We start from the raw sequence: 18525 nt of genomic DNA, 5'->3' as shown, positions 1-18525 counted from the left end.
GTTTACCAGGTAAGGAAGGAGAGGGAGAGGAGGAAAAGCGTAAGCAAATATCCCTGACCAGTTCATCTATAGGGCATTGCCTTGGGACTGTTTGTGTGGGTATCTGGATGCGAAGTTTTGGCATTTTGCGTTCTCCTTCGTCGCAAACAAGTCTATCTGAGGTGTTCCCCAGAGTTTGAAATAGGTGTTCAGAATTTGGGGGTGAATTTCCCATTTGTGGACCTGTTGGTGATCTCGAGAGAGATTGTCTGCGAGTTGATTTTGGATCCCTGGTATAAATTGTGCTATTAGGCGAATTTGGTTGTGAATTGCCCAACGCCTAATTTTTTGTGCTAGCAGGCTTAACTGCGTGGAGTGCGTCCCCCCTTGCTTGTTTAGATAATACATTGTTGTCATGTTGTCTGTCTTGACGAGAATGTATTTGTGAACTATTATTGGTTGGAAAGCTTTTAGTGCTTGAAAAACTGCTAGAAGTTCTAGGTGATTTATATGCAGTTTTGTTTGATGTACGTTCCATTGTCCTTGTATGCTGTGTTGATCGAGGTGTGCTCCCCACCCTGTCATGGAAGCATCTGTTGTTATTACGTATTGTGGCACTGGGTCTTGGAAAGGCCGCCCTTTGTTTAAATTTATGTTGTTCCACCACAGAAGCGAGAGGTAAGTTTGGCGGTCTATTAACACCAGATCTAGAAGATGACCCTGTGCTTGAGACCACTGTGATGCTAGGCACTGTTGTAAGGGCCTCATGTGCAGTCTTGCGTTTGGGACAATGGCTATGCATGAAGACATCATGCCTAGGAGTTGTAATATCATCTTTGCTTGTATCTTTTGTGTTGGATACATGCGTTGTATGATGGTGTTGAAATTTTGAATTCTTTGGGGACTTGGAGTGGCTACTCCTTTTGTTGTGTCTATTATGGCTCCTAGGTATTGTTGTACCTTGCACAGCAGAATGTTGGATTTCGTGAAGTTGACGGTGAACCCTAGTTTGAAGAGGGTTTGTATGATCTGTTTTGTGTGATTTGAGCACTCTATTAACAAATGGGCCTTGATTAGCCAGTCGTCTAGATATGGGAACACATGTATTTGCTGCCTTCTGATGTGTGCAGCGACTACCGCTAGACATTTGGTAAAGACTCTTGGTGCGGTTGTTAATCCGAAAGGCAGTACCTTGAATTGGTAATGTATTCCTTTGAATACAAACCTTAGGTATTTCCTGTGCGATGGGTGTATTGGTGTATGGAAATACGCGTCCTTGAGGTCTAAAGTTGTCATGTAGTCGTGTAGTTTTAGCAATGGTAATACTTCTTGTAGTGTGACCATGTGAAAGTGGTCTGATTTGATGAATGTGTTCACTATTCTGAGGTCTAGAATTGGTCTCAGCGTTTTGTCCTTCTTTGGTATCAGAAAGTACAGTGAGTAAACTCCTGTGTTTATTTGTGTGTTTGGCACTAATTCGATTGCATTCTTTTGCAATAGTGCCTGCACTTCTATCTCCAGGAGATTGGAATGATGTTTTGTCAAATTTTGTGCTTTTGGTGGTATGTTTGGAGGGAATTGTAGAAATTCTATGCAATAACCATGTTGGATAATTGCTAGAACCCAAGTGTCTGTAGTGATTTCCTCCCATGCTTTGTAATAATGACTTATTCTTCCCCCCACTGGTGTTGTGTGGAGGGGGTGAGTGACATGTGAGTCACTGCTTAGTAGTAGGGGTTTTGGGGCTTTGAAATTTTCCTCTATTCCTAGGGAATTGCCCTCCTCTATATTGTCCCCGGTAACTGGACGGTGTTGCCTGTGAGGTGCTGGCTTGTGTGCTCTGACCCCGAAACCCCCCTCTAAAGGGTGTTTTACGGAATGTGCTGTAATTCCCTCTGCTCTGCGGGGAGTAGAGTGCGCCCATGGCTTTAGCAGTGTCCGTGTCTTTTTTGAGTTTCTCAATCGCTGTGTCCACTTCTGGACCGAACAGTTCTTTTTCGTTAAAAGGCATATTGAGAACTGCTTGCTGAATCTCTGGTTTAAATCCAGACGTTCGGAGCCATGCATGCCTTCTGATAGTTACAGATGTATTAATTGTCCGTGCAGCTGTATCTGCAGCGTCCATGGAGGAGCGGATTTGGTTGTTGGAAATGGTCTGTCCCTCCTCAACCACTTGTTTTGCCCTATTTTGTAGGTCCTTGGGCAGATGGTCAATGAGATGTTGCATCTCATCCCAATGGGCTCTGTCATAGCGCGCAAGTAGTGCCTGGGAGTTAGTGATGCGCCACTGGTTTGCAGCTTGTGCTGCGACTCTCTTACCAGCTGCATCGAACTTGCGGCTTTCTTTATCTGGGGGTGGTGCATCTCCAGATGTGTGGGAGTTGGCCCTTTTCCTAGCTGCTCCTACAACGACAGAGTCTGGTGGCAGCTGTGTAGTGATGAAAGCCGGGTCTGTAGGAGGCGCCTTATACTTTTTTTCCACTCTTGGTGTGATTGCCCTACTTTTGACCGGCTCCTTAAAGATTTCTTTTGCGTGCCGGAGCATACCAGGGAGCATAGGCAGGCTTTGGTAGGAGCTGTGGGTGGAGGAGAGTGTGTTGAATAAAAAGTCATCCTCGACCTGTTCTGAGTGGAGGCTTACATTGTGAAATTGTGCTGCTCTAGCCACCACTTGAGAATACGCAGTGCTGTCCTCTGGTGGAGATGGCTTCGTAGGGTATGCCTCCGGACTGTTATCTGACACTGGGGCGTCGTATAAGTCCCATGCGTCTTGATCTTGGTCACCCTGGCTCATGGTGGTGTGAGCTGGGGAATGTGATGGAGTTTGTGCTGGTGAGACGTTAATCACAGGTGGAGGAGAGGGTGGTGGGGTAACTTTTTTCACCACTTTTGTTTGTGGTGTTTGTTCAGTTTGGAACTCCAATCTTCTCTTTCTTCTAATAGGGGGAAGGGTGCTTATTTTTCCTGTCCCCTGCTGTATGAAAATACGCTTTTGCGTATGGTCTACATCAGTTGAGTGTAGCTCTTCCTCAAACCTATGCTTTTGCATTTGGGAGGTTAGCGAGTGCTCTTCTGTATAAGAGCCTGAAACTGGGTCGGTTGCAGTTTGTTTTGGCACCGAAACCCTATCTGCATCTTTTTTCGGCTCCGAGGTGACTTTTTTCTTTTTCGGGGCCGAAACCTCTCGGCGTCGATCTTTTTCGGTGCCGCTGTCTCGCCGTCGAGCCGTGTCTACACCGGTATCTCGGTGTCGATGCTTGTCTCCAGCACTTTCTCGGTCCCGAGAAGGCTGCGTGCCGGTGTCTCGACCGGAGTCGGACGATCTCGGCACTGTTTGGGCCTTTTTCGGTGCCGACGGTCGGTCACCGAATTTATGGGTCGAGCCATGGCCTGGTGGCAGTGGTGTCCCCTGGGCCTTGTAAATCTTCTTCTGAGTGGTTTTCGACGTCTTACTCACGGTTTGTGTATCGTCGAATCCTTCGGAGTCCGATTCTTGGATCGAAAAGGTTCCCTCCTCTTCTTGTTCCTCGAACTCCCGGTGGGCTGTCGGCGCGGACGCCATCTGAAGTCTTCTGGCTCGATGGTCTCGGAGAGTTTTTTCGGGACCGGAACGCACGACAGGCCTCGCAGGTGTCTTCACTGTGCTCAGGTGACAGGCACAGGTTGCAGACCAAGTGTTGGTCTGTATAGGGGTATTTATTGTGGCATTTGGGACAGAAACGGAACGGGGTCCGTTCCATCGGCGTTCTTCTGCACGCGGTCGGGCCGACCAGGCCCCGACGGGGGATCGAAAAAAGTACCCCGAAGGGCACCGGAGCTCTTCGATCTTAGACGCGGTGTTGAATCTAACTACGCCGATCCCGAACGCAACAATACCGACGAAAATCTTCCGAAATTAGCTATCTTTCCGTTCCGAAACTCGGAGCGACAGGAACACGTCCGAACCTGATGGCGGAAAAAAAACAATCGAAGATGGAGTCGACGCCCATGCGCAATGGAGACAAAAGGAGGAGTCACTCGGTCCCGTGACTCGAAAGACTTCTTCGAAGAAAAACAACTTGTAACACTCCGGCCCAACACCAGATGGCGAGCTATGCAAAACATGCGTATCTACAGCGACAGATGCCATCGAACCACCTATTTCCAAAGGGCGAGGGTTTTGCCTCCCTCTTGCAAAGGAAATCCTTTGTTCTGCCTTCCTGGGCTTGAGGTGTTCAAGCAGGAGGAGGGCAGAAACCCGTCTGGAGGATGGCAGCAGCACAGGCTGCTTGGGAAAACCCTGCAAACTGGTAGGAGCAAAGCTGGGGGTCCTCTAACCCCCGTGACCTATGTCCAGTACATGGCTAAAATGGCTTACCCACACTCACGAAGTCCAGGAAAATGGAACTGGAGTTCGTGGGGGCACCTCTGCTCATGCAGGGGTGCCCTCACACACAGGTACTTGCACCCTGTCCTCTGGGCTATGAAGGCTCGCCACAGGGGTGACTTGCAGTGACCTGTAGTGAAAGGGGGCACCTCTGCTCATGCAGGGGTGCCCTCACACACAGGTACTTGCACCCTGTCCTCTGGGCTATGAAGGCTCGCCACAGGGGTGACTTGCAGTGACCTGTAGTGAAAGGGTGCATGCACCTTTTCACGCAGGCTGCATAGGCAGGCCTACAAACAAATTTTGCATGGGCTCCCATGGGTGGCATAATACATGCTGCAGCTATTGGGGAACCTGTGGTGCCCCAATGCCCCGGGTACCTAGGTGCCATATACTAGGGACTTACATGGAGGCACAAGTATGCCGATTGTGGGGTGTACAAAGTCAGGGAGAACCAAATTTAGAGGGAGACAGAACAGTCACTGGGGTCCTGGTTAGCAGGATCTCAGTGAATACAGTCAAAACACACTGATGGTAGGCAAAAAGTGGGGGTAATCATGCCAAAAAGAGGGTACTTCCCTACACTTGGATAACAGGCTGTTGTTAAGTGAGGGATTGTAGGTCACTTATGTGCCTCAGTGAGGTGATGGCTATAAGTAAAGCCATCTTTCAAGAGAGAAATATGTCTACACATATCTCTGTTGCTATGACTTCAAGATGTAGACATGTGGAAGTTTATGATAGGCCTGATTTCTATAGGTGAAATAAAGAACAGACAATGTCTTCGACCACTAGTTTAAGGGAGTGTCTATGCTTGGAGTTACAATAGTAGACCAATATTTTACACTTTGCATAGTAGCAAGCTCTTGTAGTAGGTCTGTGAGCTTCCTTATAATGTCAATGCATTCTTGTGGGAGACTTGGGTAGCCAAATTCTATGACCTCAAGTGTCAAAATGCTAGATTGGGTAGCCAGAGGCCCGTATCCCAGGTGTTGCCCTGCTCCTGAGTGAGAAGGTTCAGCCTGTTGGGAGAGCCTCTCGTGTGGGGTAACAGACACCTTGAGGAAGGATGAAAACCACGGCTGTCTTGCCCACATGGGGCCTACCAGTTGTGAGGGACATTTGCCATAGCTTTCTGACCATGTATGGAAGGAGAGGGAGAGGAGGAAAAGCATAGGCAAATATCTCTGATCAGGTAGCCAATAATGCAATGCCTATGGACTGTGGGTACCTGGAGTTTTTGTGGGTGGTGAACAGATCTATTTGTGGTAACTACCAACATTGGAATTATGAGAGTAGGATTTGTGGTTGAGGTTCACACTCAAATACTTGTTGATCCATCATCTGCCTCAGCAGGTCCCTCAAGTTAATGTCTACCTCTGGGTGGGAATATGCTTGGCGGTGTATCTAATGGTGAATTTCCCAATGCTAAATCTTCTGCGCCAGCGCGAACATCTGTGGCGAGTGAGTGTTTCTCTGCTTCTGGTGGCATCAATAACTTAGTGCTGCATCGTGATGCCTACTAGGCATCAATCCCTGTTGCTGAACAGTCTTTTTGCAGTGAAACTTCAAGCAGAAGGCACACTCTGTGCCCTTGTCATATGTGGAAAAGCACAGATTACACACGCTGTACGAATCAGTCCTTACATATTTTGCATCAGACGAAAGAACTGTTTAAAGGGTTATGTCACATCACCCTTTGTATTTCTCATTTTCTAGAGTCAATGGAATGCAAGGGTACGGAACTTTGACGGGGTGTGCGTGCCATGGTGGTTAGGGGACCCAGTGTACGAGTGTCCCGGCTTTGCCTTCTTACTTCTATGAGGCAAGAATCCTGATCCTGATAATGTTCAAGAATAAGTAGAAAGTTCGTTCTTGGAAGATGATGTGTAGATATTTATTATAAGTGCAGGTAGAAAGTAGAAATCTCAATCAAAAGACTGCATTGTACAAATTGACCATGTGTCCAGAGCAGCCAGATGGTGATAAATGGTCAAAGTTACAATAGGATGTTCGAATGTAATAATAAGTCCATACAGCAGAACAGCCAACACGTGTTTCGTCCTCAAGACCTTGTCAAGGCTTCAGATGTATATAAAACATTATATGTAAACACGAAAGGTACATAGATCAAGCTGCTGGTAGTCATGAGTCATTTGGCAGAGTGCCAAAACCCCGACGCGCACGGCACGGGTTTATTCGCTCCACAAATACTTGAGGCTTATCATGGCCATCATTTGCCTATACTATTTGATTTCTCCCAAGGACTCATGACTACCAGCAGCTTCCTGCAAAAACTCATGCAGTGAATAGAATAGTGAGCCTAATTTCTGCACAGCTCGGCTAAGGATTTGCAACTACTCACAAGGTGGCAGTGGGCTTGAAAGACCAGCAATAATGGAGCCCAAATTCCTGATGCAGAAAAGGTCTGCTGCAAGGGGGCTCATGGTGTGGATCATGAAAGTAGGCTTAAGTAGGGAACCATAAGCAAAAAGAACATATGTTGAACAATGCAAATATTCACCCCATTTACAGAGATCTGGGTTTAATCCATTGTTTTTTTTTGCCCACCACGGCACCCCAGTGTGGACCCAGCCATAAGCAAATCAGTGTTGACCCTGTTACCCATGGGAACAGTCCAGCCGGAACTGCCAGACTAGGTCCCCCCTGGACCAGAAGCAAGCATCCTGGGACTGGTTTTGGGGTATCACCCCTCATCATCCAGGTTAGCTTGTATCCAGTGGCGCTGTGAGCATGGGACCCACAGCCAGGGGGTACAGGGTCAAGACTGATTTGCATATGACTGGGTCCAAAGTGTGGCGGTGTGGTGGGCAAAAAAAGCAATCAATTAAACCCATATCTTTGTGATTTGGGGTGAATGTTTGCATTGTTCTGTCCATTATTTGTTTGTTTAACATTTCCAATTAGCAGTATAACACTGTCTAGTTGTAGGTTTGCGTGCTTCTTTAAGAATGTCCGTACATTCAGAAGGAAGTTGTAAATAGCAAAACTCTATGACTTTAGGAGCCAAATCGCAAGATTGAGTGCTTTGGGGTTTGGATGTCTGATTTTACCTCTCTTTTGAGTCAAAAGATCTGGTCTGTTTGGAAGTTTGTGATATGGAACCACAGACAGATCTAATAGCGTTGTGTACCAAGGCTAACGCGCCCATGTGGGGGCTACGTACTGCGCCGGTGGTATGGACTGTCAACATCAGAGTCTCAATCCAAGTCTGAGTCTGTAATCTGATGTCCTACTTCTTCCTTTGCATGCTCTTCTCCGAAGACGTTGCGTGCGTCATCTCCAGTCGATGCGCTCTTCGAAAGGATCTACAGGCATTGCAGGTCTCTTGTCTGTGTTCCGGAGACAGACAGAGATTACACACCAAATGCTGGTCGGTGTAGGGAAATTTGGCGTGATACCGAGGACAGAACCGAAACAGAGTTCGTTTCATCAGCCTAACATCATGCAACTACAGTGTGTCAAAGTAGGCCCAAGAAGGGCGATTTTGTTGATAGAAAGTAAGAATAAAGTTCAGAAGATACCGAACCGAGATCCACCGGAGCAAGAGGAAACATGTACAAATCCAACGGTGGGGAGAAAACAATCTAACAAAGGACTTGATGCCCATGCGCAGTATCACTGAGAGGAGGACTCTATTCTATAAAAAAAAAAAAAAAACACTTGTAACACTCCGAGCCCAACACTAGATGGCGGACTCATGAAAAGCATGTGTGTCTACAGCTCCACATGCCATTGAAATACATTTATTACTGTGATTATTGTTAGAAGAGCTGCCGTCATGCCTGTTTGGGAATCCTTCTTACCCTTTGGAGAGTGCATATGACTGCCAGGATTCGAAGGTCCGAGCAGTGTGTTCCAGTGACCACAGTCGGTACAGCAGCATCATGTTCAGCACAACCAGAACCACCAGGCTGCAAAGGAAGAAGAGAAAACAGGACCTCAGGTGCCATGGTCAGTGTCAAAAGGAAGGCTAAAGCAGGAGCAGAGGGGCCTAAAAATCACTCGTCTTATTGACTACCATATTCTTGCCAGATTACACACCAAGGCACCTACAGCAAAATTTATCCTGAGTAATTCTTTATGCTTCTACCTCAAATACCCTTGAGTTACTAGTTCTACATTACTAATTTCAATGTGCATACATTCTCTCTCCCAAGAGTTATTTCATTGGTTATCCATGGTCCTTTATGGTAAAGGGAAGTCCTTCCAGTCAATGCATGGCCTCCATCAGACTATTTTATCGGCTTGTAAAGCATCTTGGACAAGTACATGATATTGTAGCACATCTGAGGGACTGTCAAATGGCCAGGTCCTGATGTTAAGCCGTGGGTATGATGCACAACCATGTAGTATGGCTACTTCTGCCCTCCATGGTCGCCCAATATTCAACTCTTTCTGAGTTAGAAAGATCTGTCATGAGACAGAACTTCCTAATATTATAAAAAGGATTTCTTCTGCTATTGTGCTTGCCTAACTAAGTCCTGGAGCCATTGAAGAGTGTAGGGAGTGGAGATGTGACATCTGCAGTGAATAAATCTTCAGTCATGCTTGAACATTAATGATACTTAGAACGTGTATGTGTGAGGAAAACGATACAGAAAATCACAGACTGAACTCACAAGGGTCAGTTGTGTCATCTGCAAGCAGCAGGTGTAACAATCGGTAAATATGGGGAACTATGGGGAATGCATTTTAACACTTGCATCTGCAACAATGTCATGTTCCTGTTAACTGGTAGTCTTACACTAAACAAGACAATAAAATAGTCTGAATGCGGCCATGCGATGACTGGGGGGACACAGGGTGGGAGGGGTGCGAAATTATTAAAGGACTGGAAAGTTATGAAGGGAGACTTTGTATTAAGCTCCGATTGGTGACAAAGGCAAGATTTTATGAAGAGGAAATGCTGGAAAGAGGTGGAGGATGCACAAACTAGGTTGCTAGTGGATTGTACAATGGCTACTGAGAAAACATGCAGAAAGATTTTAAGCAACGCCTAGACAAAAATGCCAGCTGTAAAAAGCAGAGGGGATGAGAAGGAGATAATGGGATAGGGATTTAAGGATAGTGGTTGTGAGTTGGTAATTTGGAGAGTCTAAGGCAGAATGAGCGGTAATGAGGCTCCCTGAATGCACAATGTCATGAGAATGAATGCAAATAAACAGTGGGCGAGAGGGCGCCAAAATATGTATGCCACTCTATGCCGCAGGAGGGCTCAGATGTGGAGAGGCTGGGGTGGATAGTGACAGATGGACATAGGCTACCGCAGGTAGCAAGAAGCAGTTTTGAGGTGCTAGAGCCGGTGAAGCATGAAACTGGGCAAGGACTTGTGGATACGGTTGCAGGATGGGATAATGGATCATTGCACAGGATTGAAGGAGCATGGGAAAGGAAGGAAAGTGCTGAGCAGGCTTTAGATAAAGTATCAATCATACAATACCTCACACAAATCCTGAGTCAATGCCGCGGCAGAGAGAAGCAAAACACATTAGTCAGTCATTCAAATGGAGATGCCAGAGAGTAGGAAAAGGGATGAAACAGAAGAGTGCACAAGGCTGCGCTTTGGGCCGAGAGGAACCACTGTTAGTACAGGGGTCTACCCCTGAACCAGTTTTAATATGGAATATTTGTTCAAAGAATACAGGGTCTGGCAGGTAACTGGGAATGGTATACCCAAACATGGAAGTGGCAAGTACAACATCACACAAGGTACTGAAAGTGCACAGTACAAGAAATCATTGTGTCCAAGTAAGGATTCTTGAGAAAGGCAGAGATAAAACCACAGCAAACTGGCAAAACGGGGAAAGGGCTGTGACTTTCACTCCTTACAGGAGACCTGGAAACACCAGTTTGAAGCATTTAATACATGCTGTAAATGTAAGTCGACAAAGACATTCATCAAACACCACTTGCTCCACTAGCCTGCCCAGTAATCAAACCAATGCACTGTACTGCCTTTACTCCTGTGTATGTCAAATGGTTTCCCCATAAAGCCATTGATTTGAATGGCACCGCTCCTGCAAGAAAGCAGCTTCATGTTTTGACTTCCTCTTTCTTACCGTTCACGTTTGTCCTTTGTATCCTATTGATATGTTTTGTAGCCTATCTTCCTTAAATTACGCCCAGCTGTTCAGTCATCGTGCCCTTCCCCAGACTTTATTCTTACCCTAAAGTTATTAAATTGCTCAATCTTATGTACTATCATCTTGCTTTCCTTCCGACTACACATACAGGCTTAATATAATCTTGGGAGCTCTGCTCTGGAACTGGGTGAACCTATATTAATTCTTGTGGACATGGGCCCTATAGCACTAATGATACCGTGCGAGGCCTGATTGATGATTTAGCAGTTACACAATCTCTTTTATCCCTGTTTGATTAATGGAACAAGTTATCAAAGCTTCTGCCGACAACCCCTTCTCAAACATCCTATGGCTTATTCCACTTGTCCCATATACACCCTTGGAAGAACAAGCCTAATCCTTCCTTCCATAACTTGTTTTATAGGGATTCCCTTACATGTGTAAATCTGTTAGTGGATGTACAGCTGCGTCTTTGTTGGAATTGATTTCAAAACAATTTCAACATTGTCTTTCACTTGTCCTCCTCTACACGTTTCACTTCTCCCTTTAGTCTTGCAATTCAACATTGCCTTCTTCATCAGGACAAAAATACTGAAAACAAAAATGTTCTCTCAATGCTAATTTTGCTCTTTTTCAGACATAACTGCCTTAACAGAGTGTTTGAGTTTCTTAGCATGCTTTAGTTGTGAATTTTGAAACACTATACTGATTTATTCAACTATCATTCTACAATACAAAAAAGTACAAATGCTTGAGTTACTATTGTTCCTTACTGATCCCAACAGCAAAAAATATAACAACAATAATAATTTAAAAAAACTGTGGTATGACAACCCCTAGGAGTAACCCAGATGTCAACAACAAATGTCAAGGTTCAAACAAAATGAAGATTGACAGATAAGAAGTTTAGCTTACTAGAAAACAACTTCTACTTTTTAATGCCAACCATTATGGTACAGTGTGGCTAACTCCGTCAAACTGCGAAACTGTTGTTACAGGTAAGCAACTTTTTAGGTCTTGACTACTAGACAGTGCAAGCACGGTCTGCTGCGATACATACTGTTAGCTTACACTGAGCTTAGAGCCCACCAATTGGTTGGCTTCATTGTTATTTGCGTGTTTCTTATTTGTTAGTGTGTGTGTGCGTGTGAGTGAACTTTCTTTCCTTTGTTTGTCTCTCCCATGGAGCATGGACGAACTGCTGTTTGCTTACACTGCTCGCTTTTTCAGGGGATACTTTTTCTTGTCTACAAAAAGTGCATGCGTTTTCCAGCTGTTTCCCTAATGTGCTTCTCGTCCCCCTTTCCACGCTGCTCTCTCATCTATGTGCTTCTGCTCCACCTCCTCCCCTCTGTGATACACTTACTCTAGTGTGCTCTCCCACAACGGGCTGCTTTCTTGCTTGTGCTCCCTCCCAGCTCCAAATGCTCTCTTACTATTTTGCATTTCTCTCCCACCCTCAACGCTAGAAGTTCCTCACCTCACACCCATTTGCTCCCCCGTGCCATCCACGCTGCTTCCCCCACCTGCACCCTCCATGTTGTTTCCAGACCCCTGTGTTGCTTCAGCCCCTCCAGTATTGCTTCTGCCTCAATCCGCTTGTGTTGTACCCCCCACCCGCTTTTCCCCTCAAGGAGCTTCCACGGCCCTCCATCCGTGTCGCTCCCCAACCCACTTTCTAAAAAAAAAAAAAAAACTGCTTAAAAAAAATTTAAAAATCATTTTTGCATGTTTTTCTTCTTATCAGAGTTGGATTAACGAATAAAAATAAAAAGAAGAGGACAATCTAAATTCATAATTTACAACATGCTTATTAAATTACACCACATCAATAGGTGATCACTACATTTCAAGTGTATTCTAAACCAAGATCTACTACTCTTCTTAATGTATTGGTGCTCTGGATATAGTGTATTTCAGTTTAATATTACAAATTGGTTTTGAAACTATTCAGTCTGCACCACTTGACTCTCCATCGGACACTGGCATAGAGGGTATGATCCCTCCAACTGTGCACTAATCCATTGCATTCGTTCTTCTGCCTGACACAAGAAAAACTGGGAAGAAAATAGGATGACTATTTGATTGTGGTCAAATAGCCAATGTGGAAAGCTGTGGTTTCAACTTGACAATGCAAGCATTCTTATTAGCATTCTCAGGAAGACTATGTCCTACATTTTGATATTCCTTTGATCATTTGTAGCATTGCTTCCTCTACTACGGTTAAAACCAAATGCCAGCATCTCTCAGCACATTTTACCTGTAGAGTTTTGTCTGAGATAGGAAGCACTCCCCTCCCTCCCTTAACAAACACAGTCTATGGACTTTACTAGCAAAAGAAATTGAACTTTGAGAAGGCTCCCGAAGGGCCTCTTAAAAAAATGTCACAGCCGCCAATAATAGTCCTTTGCAGGCTGTTGTTTGAAAAAGGTAGCACTGCTCACAACATCTAGTCTACAGCTACACATACTGCAAAACCCATTCATTCTCCATCTGTAACAGTATTTATAAAACTAAGCGAACCACCAGAAACATAGAGAGAGAGCGAGAGAGAAAGCACTTACACCAAGCTGATGATGAGGAGCACTGTGGACACGCTATGACCTGATCGCCGCTCTGAGGGCATTTCAGAGAGTCGCGAGGATAAGCTGCCTGTAAGGAAAAAAAGACACGTTTATGTAAATACTTAAATCCCTATATGGTGGACTCCTTTTACATTATGTTTTATGTCATCATGATAAGGGCAAAAGAAGAGCTTAATTAGGCTCAGTTTCGTCCACATTTAATTGATTTAGGTGTATTTCTATACTCTAGTTAGCACTGGTACAAGGTTTCCATCCATGTTCTGTGAGCAGCTAAGTCACATTTAAGAAACCTGGCCAACTCCATCAATAGATAACATGCCCAACACCACTATAGTACACAAGCACAAACCAGAGTCACCATTAGAAATCGTAAAATGGTATTATGCAGAGCTTGACTTTCCTTTGCTGGGAGAATTATTGGTAAAGATACCCAAGATATTCAGTTATCAGACTTGTAGCTCTATAGATGAGATTTATACAACTGAATGGTGAAACCTTCACATTTCCATCTTGGATTTCCATGCCTTTCTCTTGTTGATCAAGTGATTTTCTTTTATGGGCTCACATCTAATTTATGTTCCACTGATAGCATGTTGTTGCACTGATATTTTCTGAGCGCCAGTTCTTTGCATCATTCACTTTGTGTTTTACTTAGTTCAGCTGCAATTTTCTTAACTTTGCTTTGAAATGTCTCTATAAGTCAACGGTTAAATCTGTTCAGAGTGCCCATCTCTGATCCCAACTGGAGTTACTTCCAATCCCTCAAATCTCCTCTTCCCTAGTATTTTACGCTGAGGCAAGTGAATGTCTTAAGCAGCTTATTTTGTTCTTTTGCATTGCACCAACATGCCGTGCTTTGATCGCTTCAGAGTACCATGCATCACAGAAAATGCATAATGTGATGTGATAACATAAGGTAGGTGGGGGGGATTAGCGGTTTTGGTAACGAGTTCCCTTGGCTCACTAAAAGTGAAAGTTTTAGAGTCGAGGCACTGTTACCAGATTTTAAAGTTATGTATATCAGCTCAGCCAAGCGTAATTTTAGTTAATTTTTATTTCAGTTATTTTAAATCCCACTCACTCCATATCATTGAGGAACTAAGAGCAAAGATTGCAGAATATATTAGCTATAGCAATGTTCCCAGCTCTATTATTTGGGCTATGGATTTTAATATTAATCAATGCCAAATGAGGGGACGACGAACCTGTGGGATTACGGATCTTTATGATCACGAATTAAGCTACTTTTCCCACACAGGGTATGGCAAAGTCCCTAACCACCTAATAATATCTTTCAATTTAATATTTGCTTCTGAGATTTTGGGGCACCAAAAGGCCAATTTACCTACATTTGTTGGTAGGAGGAGAGGCACAACAATCAATGTTGTTTTATTATTAGGAGACTTGGCCTGTCGTATTGTATACTTTGAGGTGCTCACTCTCCCATTTAGTAAACATTATCCAGCCTCCTTATCTTTAGCGGTTCAAACGGTAAAGTGCAGACCTCGGCAGCAAATGTTCCCAGTTTCCCATTCAGACAATAAGGGAGTACAGCTTTGATGGGAAGCGATAGATTTGGTAACATTTTTGGGAGACTGCGCCTCTAAAAGCAGTGGAGAAAACTTGGGTTGCCTCTACCCTCTACATGAGCCTTCGTATATCCTAAAAAATGTGGGAGACCTGTGTAACGCAATTTCCAATGGACTAACTGCAAGAAAAACCCTAACGAGATGCCCTGTCCATTCTTAGTTTTCCCATGATTGTTCTGTTGCCCTACCAGCATTAAAGGCGCCACCAATAGTATTCCCCGAGATAAAGAAAGGGTTAGTTTAGCATGATATAAGTACAAACAGGCCCTCACACTGAGAAAGGCGGAACATAGAATGAGAGCATGGGAAGATCTATGTGAAGCAGCCGAGTTAAAGGACAATAGGCTGTTTTGGAATACAGTAAATCGCCCTTTTTTTGCAGATGGTGAATCAAGTGAGATTATTTGTCATATTTCAGAACCGGACTGGGTTGATCATTTCACAAGAATATTTAACCCTCGAAACAGGTAATTTGCTATCAGGGAGATCGAGACGCAAGTATGGGTGGACTGCTGGGTGTCTGAACTCGTGGATTTAACCTCAGTCTCTGATGCAATAAAAGGGGCAACCGCGGGTAAGGCACCAGGCCCTGATGGGGTCACAGTTGACTTGTTTAAATCAGACGTAGATCTCTGGGCCCCACTTGTTATGAACGTCCAGAGGGCTGTAATCAAGGTGGGCCCGATCCCCTCTTGGAAACAATCCCCCTCTTGGAAACAATCAACTATAGTTCCCATCTTCAAGAAAGGGGATTAGAGCTTGCCTGCGTCCTACCACCAAATTTCATTAATTGATTCATCGTTGAAGATTCTGGGCAGAGTAATACTCGATAAATTCGAATTTTGCGGGGAAGAACACTGCTTTTTTTTTAGCCCTGTGCAATACGGTGTTAGCCCTTGACTGGGGACGAAGGAACAGGCTCTTAATCTTACTCTTATCTTGGTAAAGTATGTGACGGCCAAACGTGGGGATTTACACTTGGCCTTCATGGAATCTCTCCGCATTTGGTGTGGGTGATAGGGAGGTCCTATGAGATATGATGGAATGAGCAGGCATAGATCCACCAGGACATTACCACTAGAGTGCATTTCACCCAGAACAATGACTGCACAGCCCTGATCAGTGTAGCCAGGAGCGTTAGACAAGGTTGCATTTTAGCACTTTTTCTTTTTTTTTATTTACAAATTCTTTGTGATTTATGGAAACCCCTAGGCATTCTTAAGTTGTGATTACTATTTGAATGTCCCTTTGGCATCTTTGTTTTGTTTTCAACTTTACTAGCCAGTCGTCTATGCATGAGTATACATGGATTATTTTTCTTATCAGAAAGGCTACAAAGGCATTTTGTAAAGACAACTTTGGGGCAGAATTTATGCCGAAGGATAGGACTCTGAATTGGTAGTGTACTTTCTTGAGTACAAAACATAAGTATCTCTAGTGTGCTTGATTCATGGGTTATGTGTAGATAGGCATCCATAAGATCTAATGTTGCCATATAATCCCCTCTTTGTAGGAGTGGGATTACTCCTTTAAGCGTTGTCTTCAAATGTCATGTGTGGATAAACTTTTTTATGAAGCTCAGGTCCATAACTGGTCGTAGGGTGAGGTCTTGTTTTGTAACCAGGAAGTATGGTGAGTAGTTCCCTTTGTTTAGATCTTTTACTGGTACCTTTTCTATTGCTTGCTTTTGTAGGAGTTCTTTGACATCTTTCCTGAGTTGCAACAGCTAAGCCTTTTGTTATCTTTTTGGTTTTGGGGGCATTTGTGCTGGTATTTTGATCAGTTCTATACAGTAGCCATGGCACATTATGTTTGAAATCCAATTGTCTGTGGTGATGTCTGGCCACTCCTATGGGTAATTTCTTATTCTGCTTACCGCATGTGTTTTGTGAGGGTCTGTTTCTGTTGTTAAGTCACTTATTGGTGGCTCCTTCACCGCGGGGGGGATTTGTCCTCCTCCCCTTCTTCTTGCCTGAAAGGGCTGCCTTGCAGGGTGTTGCCAGTGATGGTATGTGGTCTGCTGTGCTGCAGGCTGCCATCCTACAGGCAGGTTTCTGCCCTCCTGCTGCTTGACCAGCTCAAGCCCAGGAAGTCACAACAAAGGATTTCGTTTGGGAGTGGGAGACAACACCCTGTCCGTTTGGAAATAGGTGTTACATGGCTTGGGAGGGGTAGCCTCCCCCAAGCCACCGGTATGCATAAACCGGTTTGCACCAGCCTAGGGACCCCTGGTACCTGCTCTGGCGCAAACTGGCAAATGGAAGGGGGAGTGACCACTCCCCTGTCCATCACCACCCCAGGGGTGGTGCCCAGAGCTCCTCCAGGTGGTCACTTGATTCTGCCATCCTGAATTCAAGGTGGGCATAGGCCCCTGGGAACATCTAAGTGGCCAGGTCAGGCAGGTGACGTCACATCCCCTTCCTGATATGTGGTCACCCTGCTAAGTGACCAACTCCCCTTCCTGGGCTATTTAGGGTCTCCCTCTTGGGTGGGTCCTCACATTCGATGTGCAAGATTCCAGCAGGACTCCTCTGCATCGTTTACTTCATCTTCTGGGCACCGGGATTGCAACTGGACCATCCAGGAACAAACAATCCACAACTCCAGCGAGGACCTGGCTCTGTAACATTGTTTCTCCAGCTCCTTCCAGCAACTGCAACATTTCTCTGGCTGTGCATCCTCCGAGGGCGACAAGTCTTCAGCCTACACAAGAACAGGAAGTAAGAAGGAATCTCCCTTGGAGTGAAGGAGTCACTCCCCTGCATTTGCAGGCATCAACTGCAACAATGACCGGCTGTCTGGATCTTCTCTCCTGCAAAACTGTTGGATCCTGCAATACAGGTAGCAGTCTGGAGTGGTCCCCTTGGTCCTCTCTACCAGCTGTTCAACTTGGGAGACGGTGAGTCCTTGCCTCTCAGTGTAGGACAGTATCACTGTGCACCGCGACTCTTGCAGCTACCAAGGCTTGTTGGCTCTTCTTCCAAGGGATCTTCAGGTTACGTGTAGCCCTGTCCTCCAGCACTCTTCCCTGCAAAGCACAGTCTCCTGCCTGCCAGCGACGTGGGACTCCTCTCCAGGTGTGCTGAGTGGGCCTCACTGCGACTCCTGTGCCTGCTGCCTGTGAGTTGCCTGTGGGGGCTGCCTCCTCGACTTCTGACTCTCCTCACTGCTGAGGGTCGCCTGGGACTGCCCTCCTTGAGTTGGGTCCCCCCAGACCTTCCTGGTCCCCGGCAGCTCTGTAACTCTTCTTCTGCAACTCTTGCCTTTGCCAAGGCTTGTTGGTGGTGTTTCCACACCACTGACTGACTGCAACTCTTCTTCTGGCGTGGAACATCGTCTGCATCACTTCTGGAACTCTTCTCCTGCTCCTGTGCTGTATAGCTGACTCCTGGTCTTCACCGTCGACATGGTCCTGCATCTCCAGAAGGGTGGGTAGTGGCTCCTGCCCCAACCAGACACTCCAATTGGAACTGGACTTGGTCCCCTTCATTTACAGGTCCTCTTCTGTGAGGATCATTCTTCTGTTTCTTCTAGTCTTGCTTGGGTCTTGCACAGTCCTTTTACAACGTTTACCTGTGGGTTTGGGGAAAAACAAGGTACTTACCTATTCTCACTCTGGTACTTACCTTTTGGGTTTCCTAGTTCCTTCAGCTCCCCTCTACAGATTCCACTTCCTTGGGTGGGAGCCTGCCTTTCGCATTCCATTTACTTAGTATATGGTTTGGTCTCCTCTCGGATCTCCATTATTTTCTGTTATTTCACTGCTTTATATTTCTTTCTATGCCTATTCCTGATTACTAATGTGTATGATATAGTGTGTTTACTCACCTGCTAGTGGAGTATTGCCTATACAGTATTTTAGTAACACTATGTGGTTCTTTCATGTGTGTAAGTGCTGT

General features: G+C 45.3%; 1 protein-coding gene across 2 annotated transcripts in view; it reads right to left on the bottom strand.

Annotated features, from left to right (window-relative positions):
* GRAMD1A (GRAM domain containing 1A) overlaps positions 1 to 18525 on the bottom strand; it is a 679043-nt gene that overhangs the window by 52484 nt on the left and 608034 nt on the right. For both annotated transcript variants that reach the window (XM_069201060.1, XM_069201061.1), the window contains exons 16-17: positions 13017 to 13104; positions 8173 to 8280 (exon numbers count right to left, since the gene is read on the bottom strand). In XM_069201060.1, coding sequence (XP_069057161.1) covers positions 8173 to 8280; positions 13017 to 13104 — 196 coding nt within the window. The remainder of the gene's footprint in view (positions 1 to 8172; positions 8281 to 13016; positions 13105 to 18525) is intronic.

This window comes from Pleurodeles waltl, chromosome 7 (genome assembly GCF_031143425.1).
Source record: "Pleurodeles waltl isolate 20211129_DDA chromosome 7, aPleWal1.hap1.20221129, whole genome shotgun sequence".
Taxonomy (NCBI): Eukaryota; Metazoa; Chordata; class Amphibia; order Caudata; family Salamandridae; genus Pleurodeles; species Pleurodeles waltl.
The sequence above is the reverse complement of the archived record's forward strand: the minus strand, read 5'-3'. Positions and strand labels throughout refer to the sequence as shown.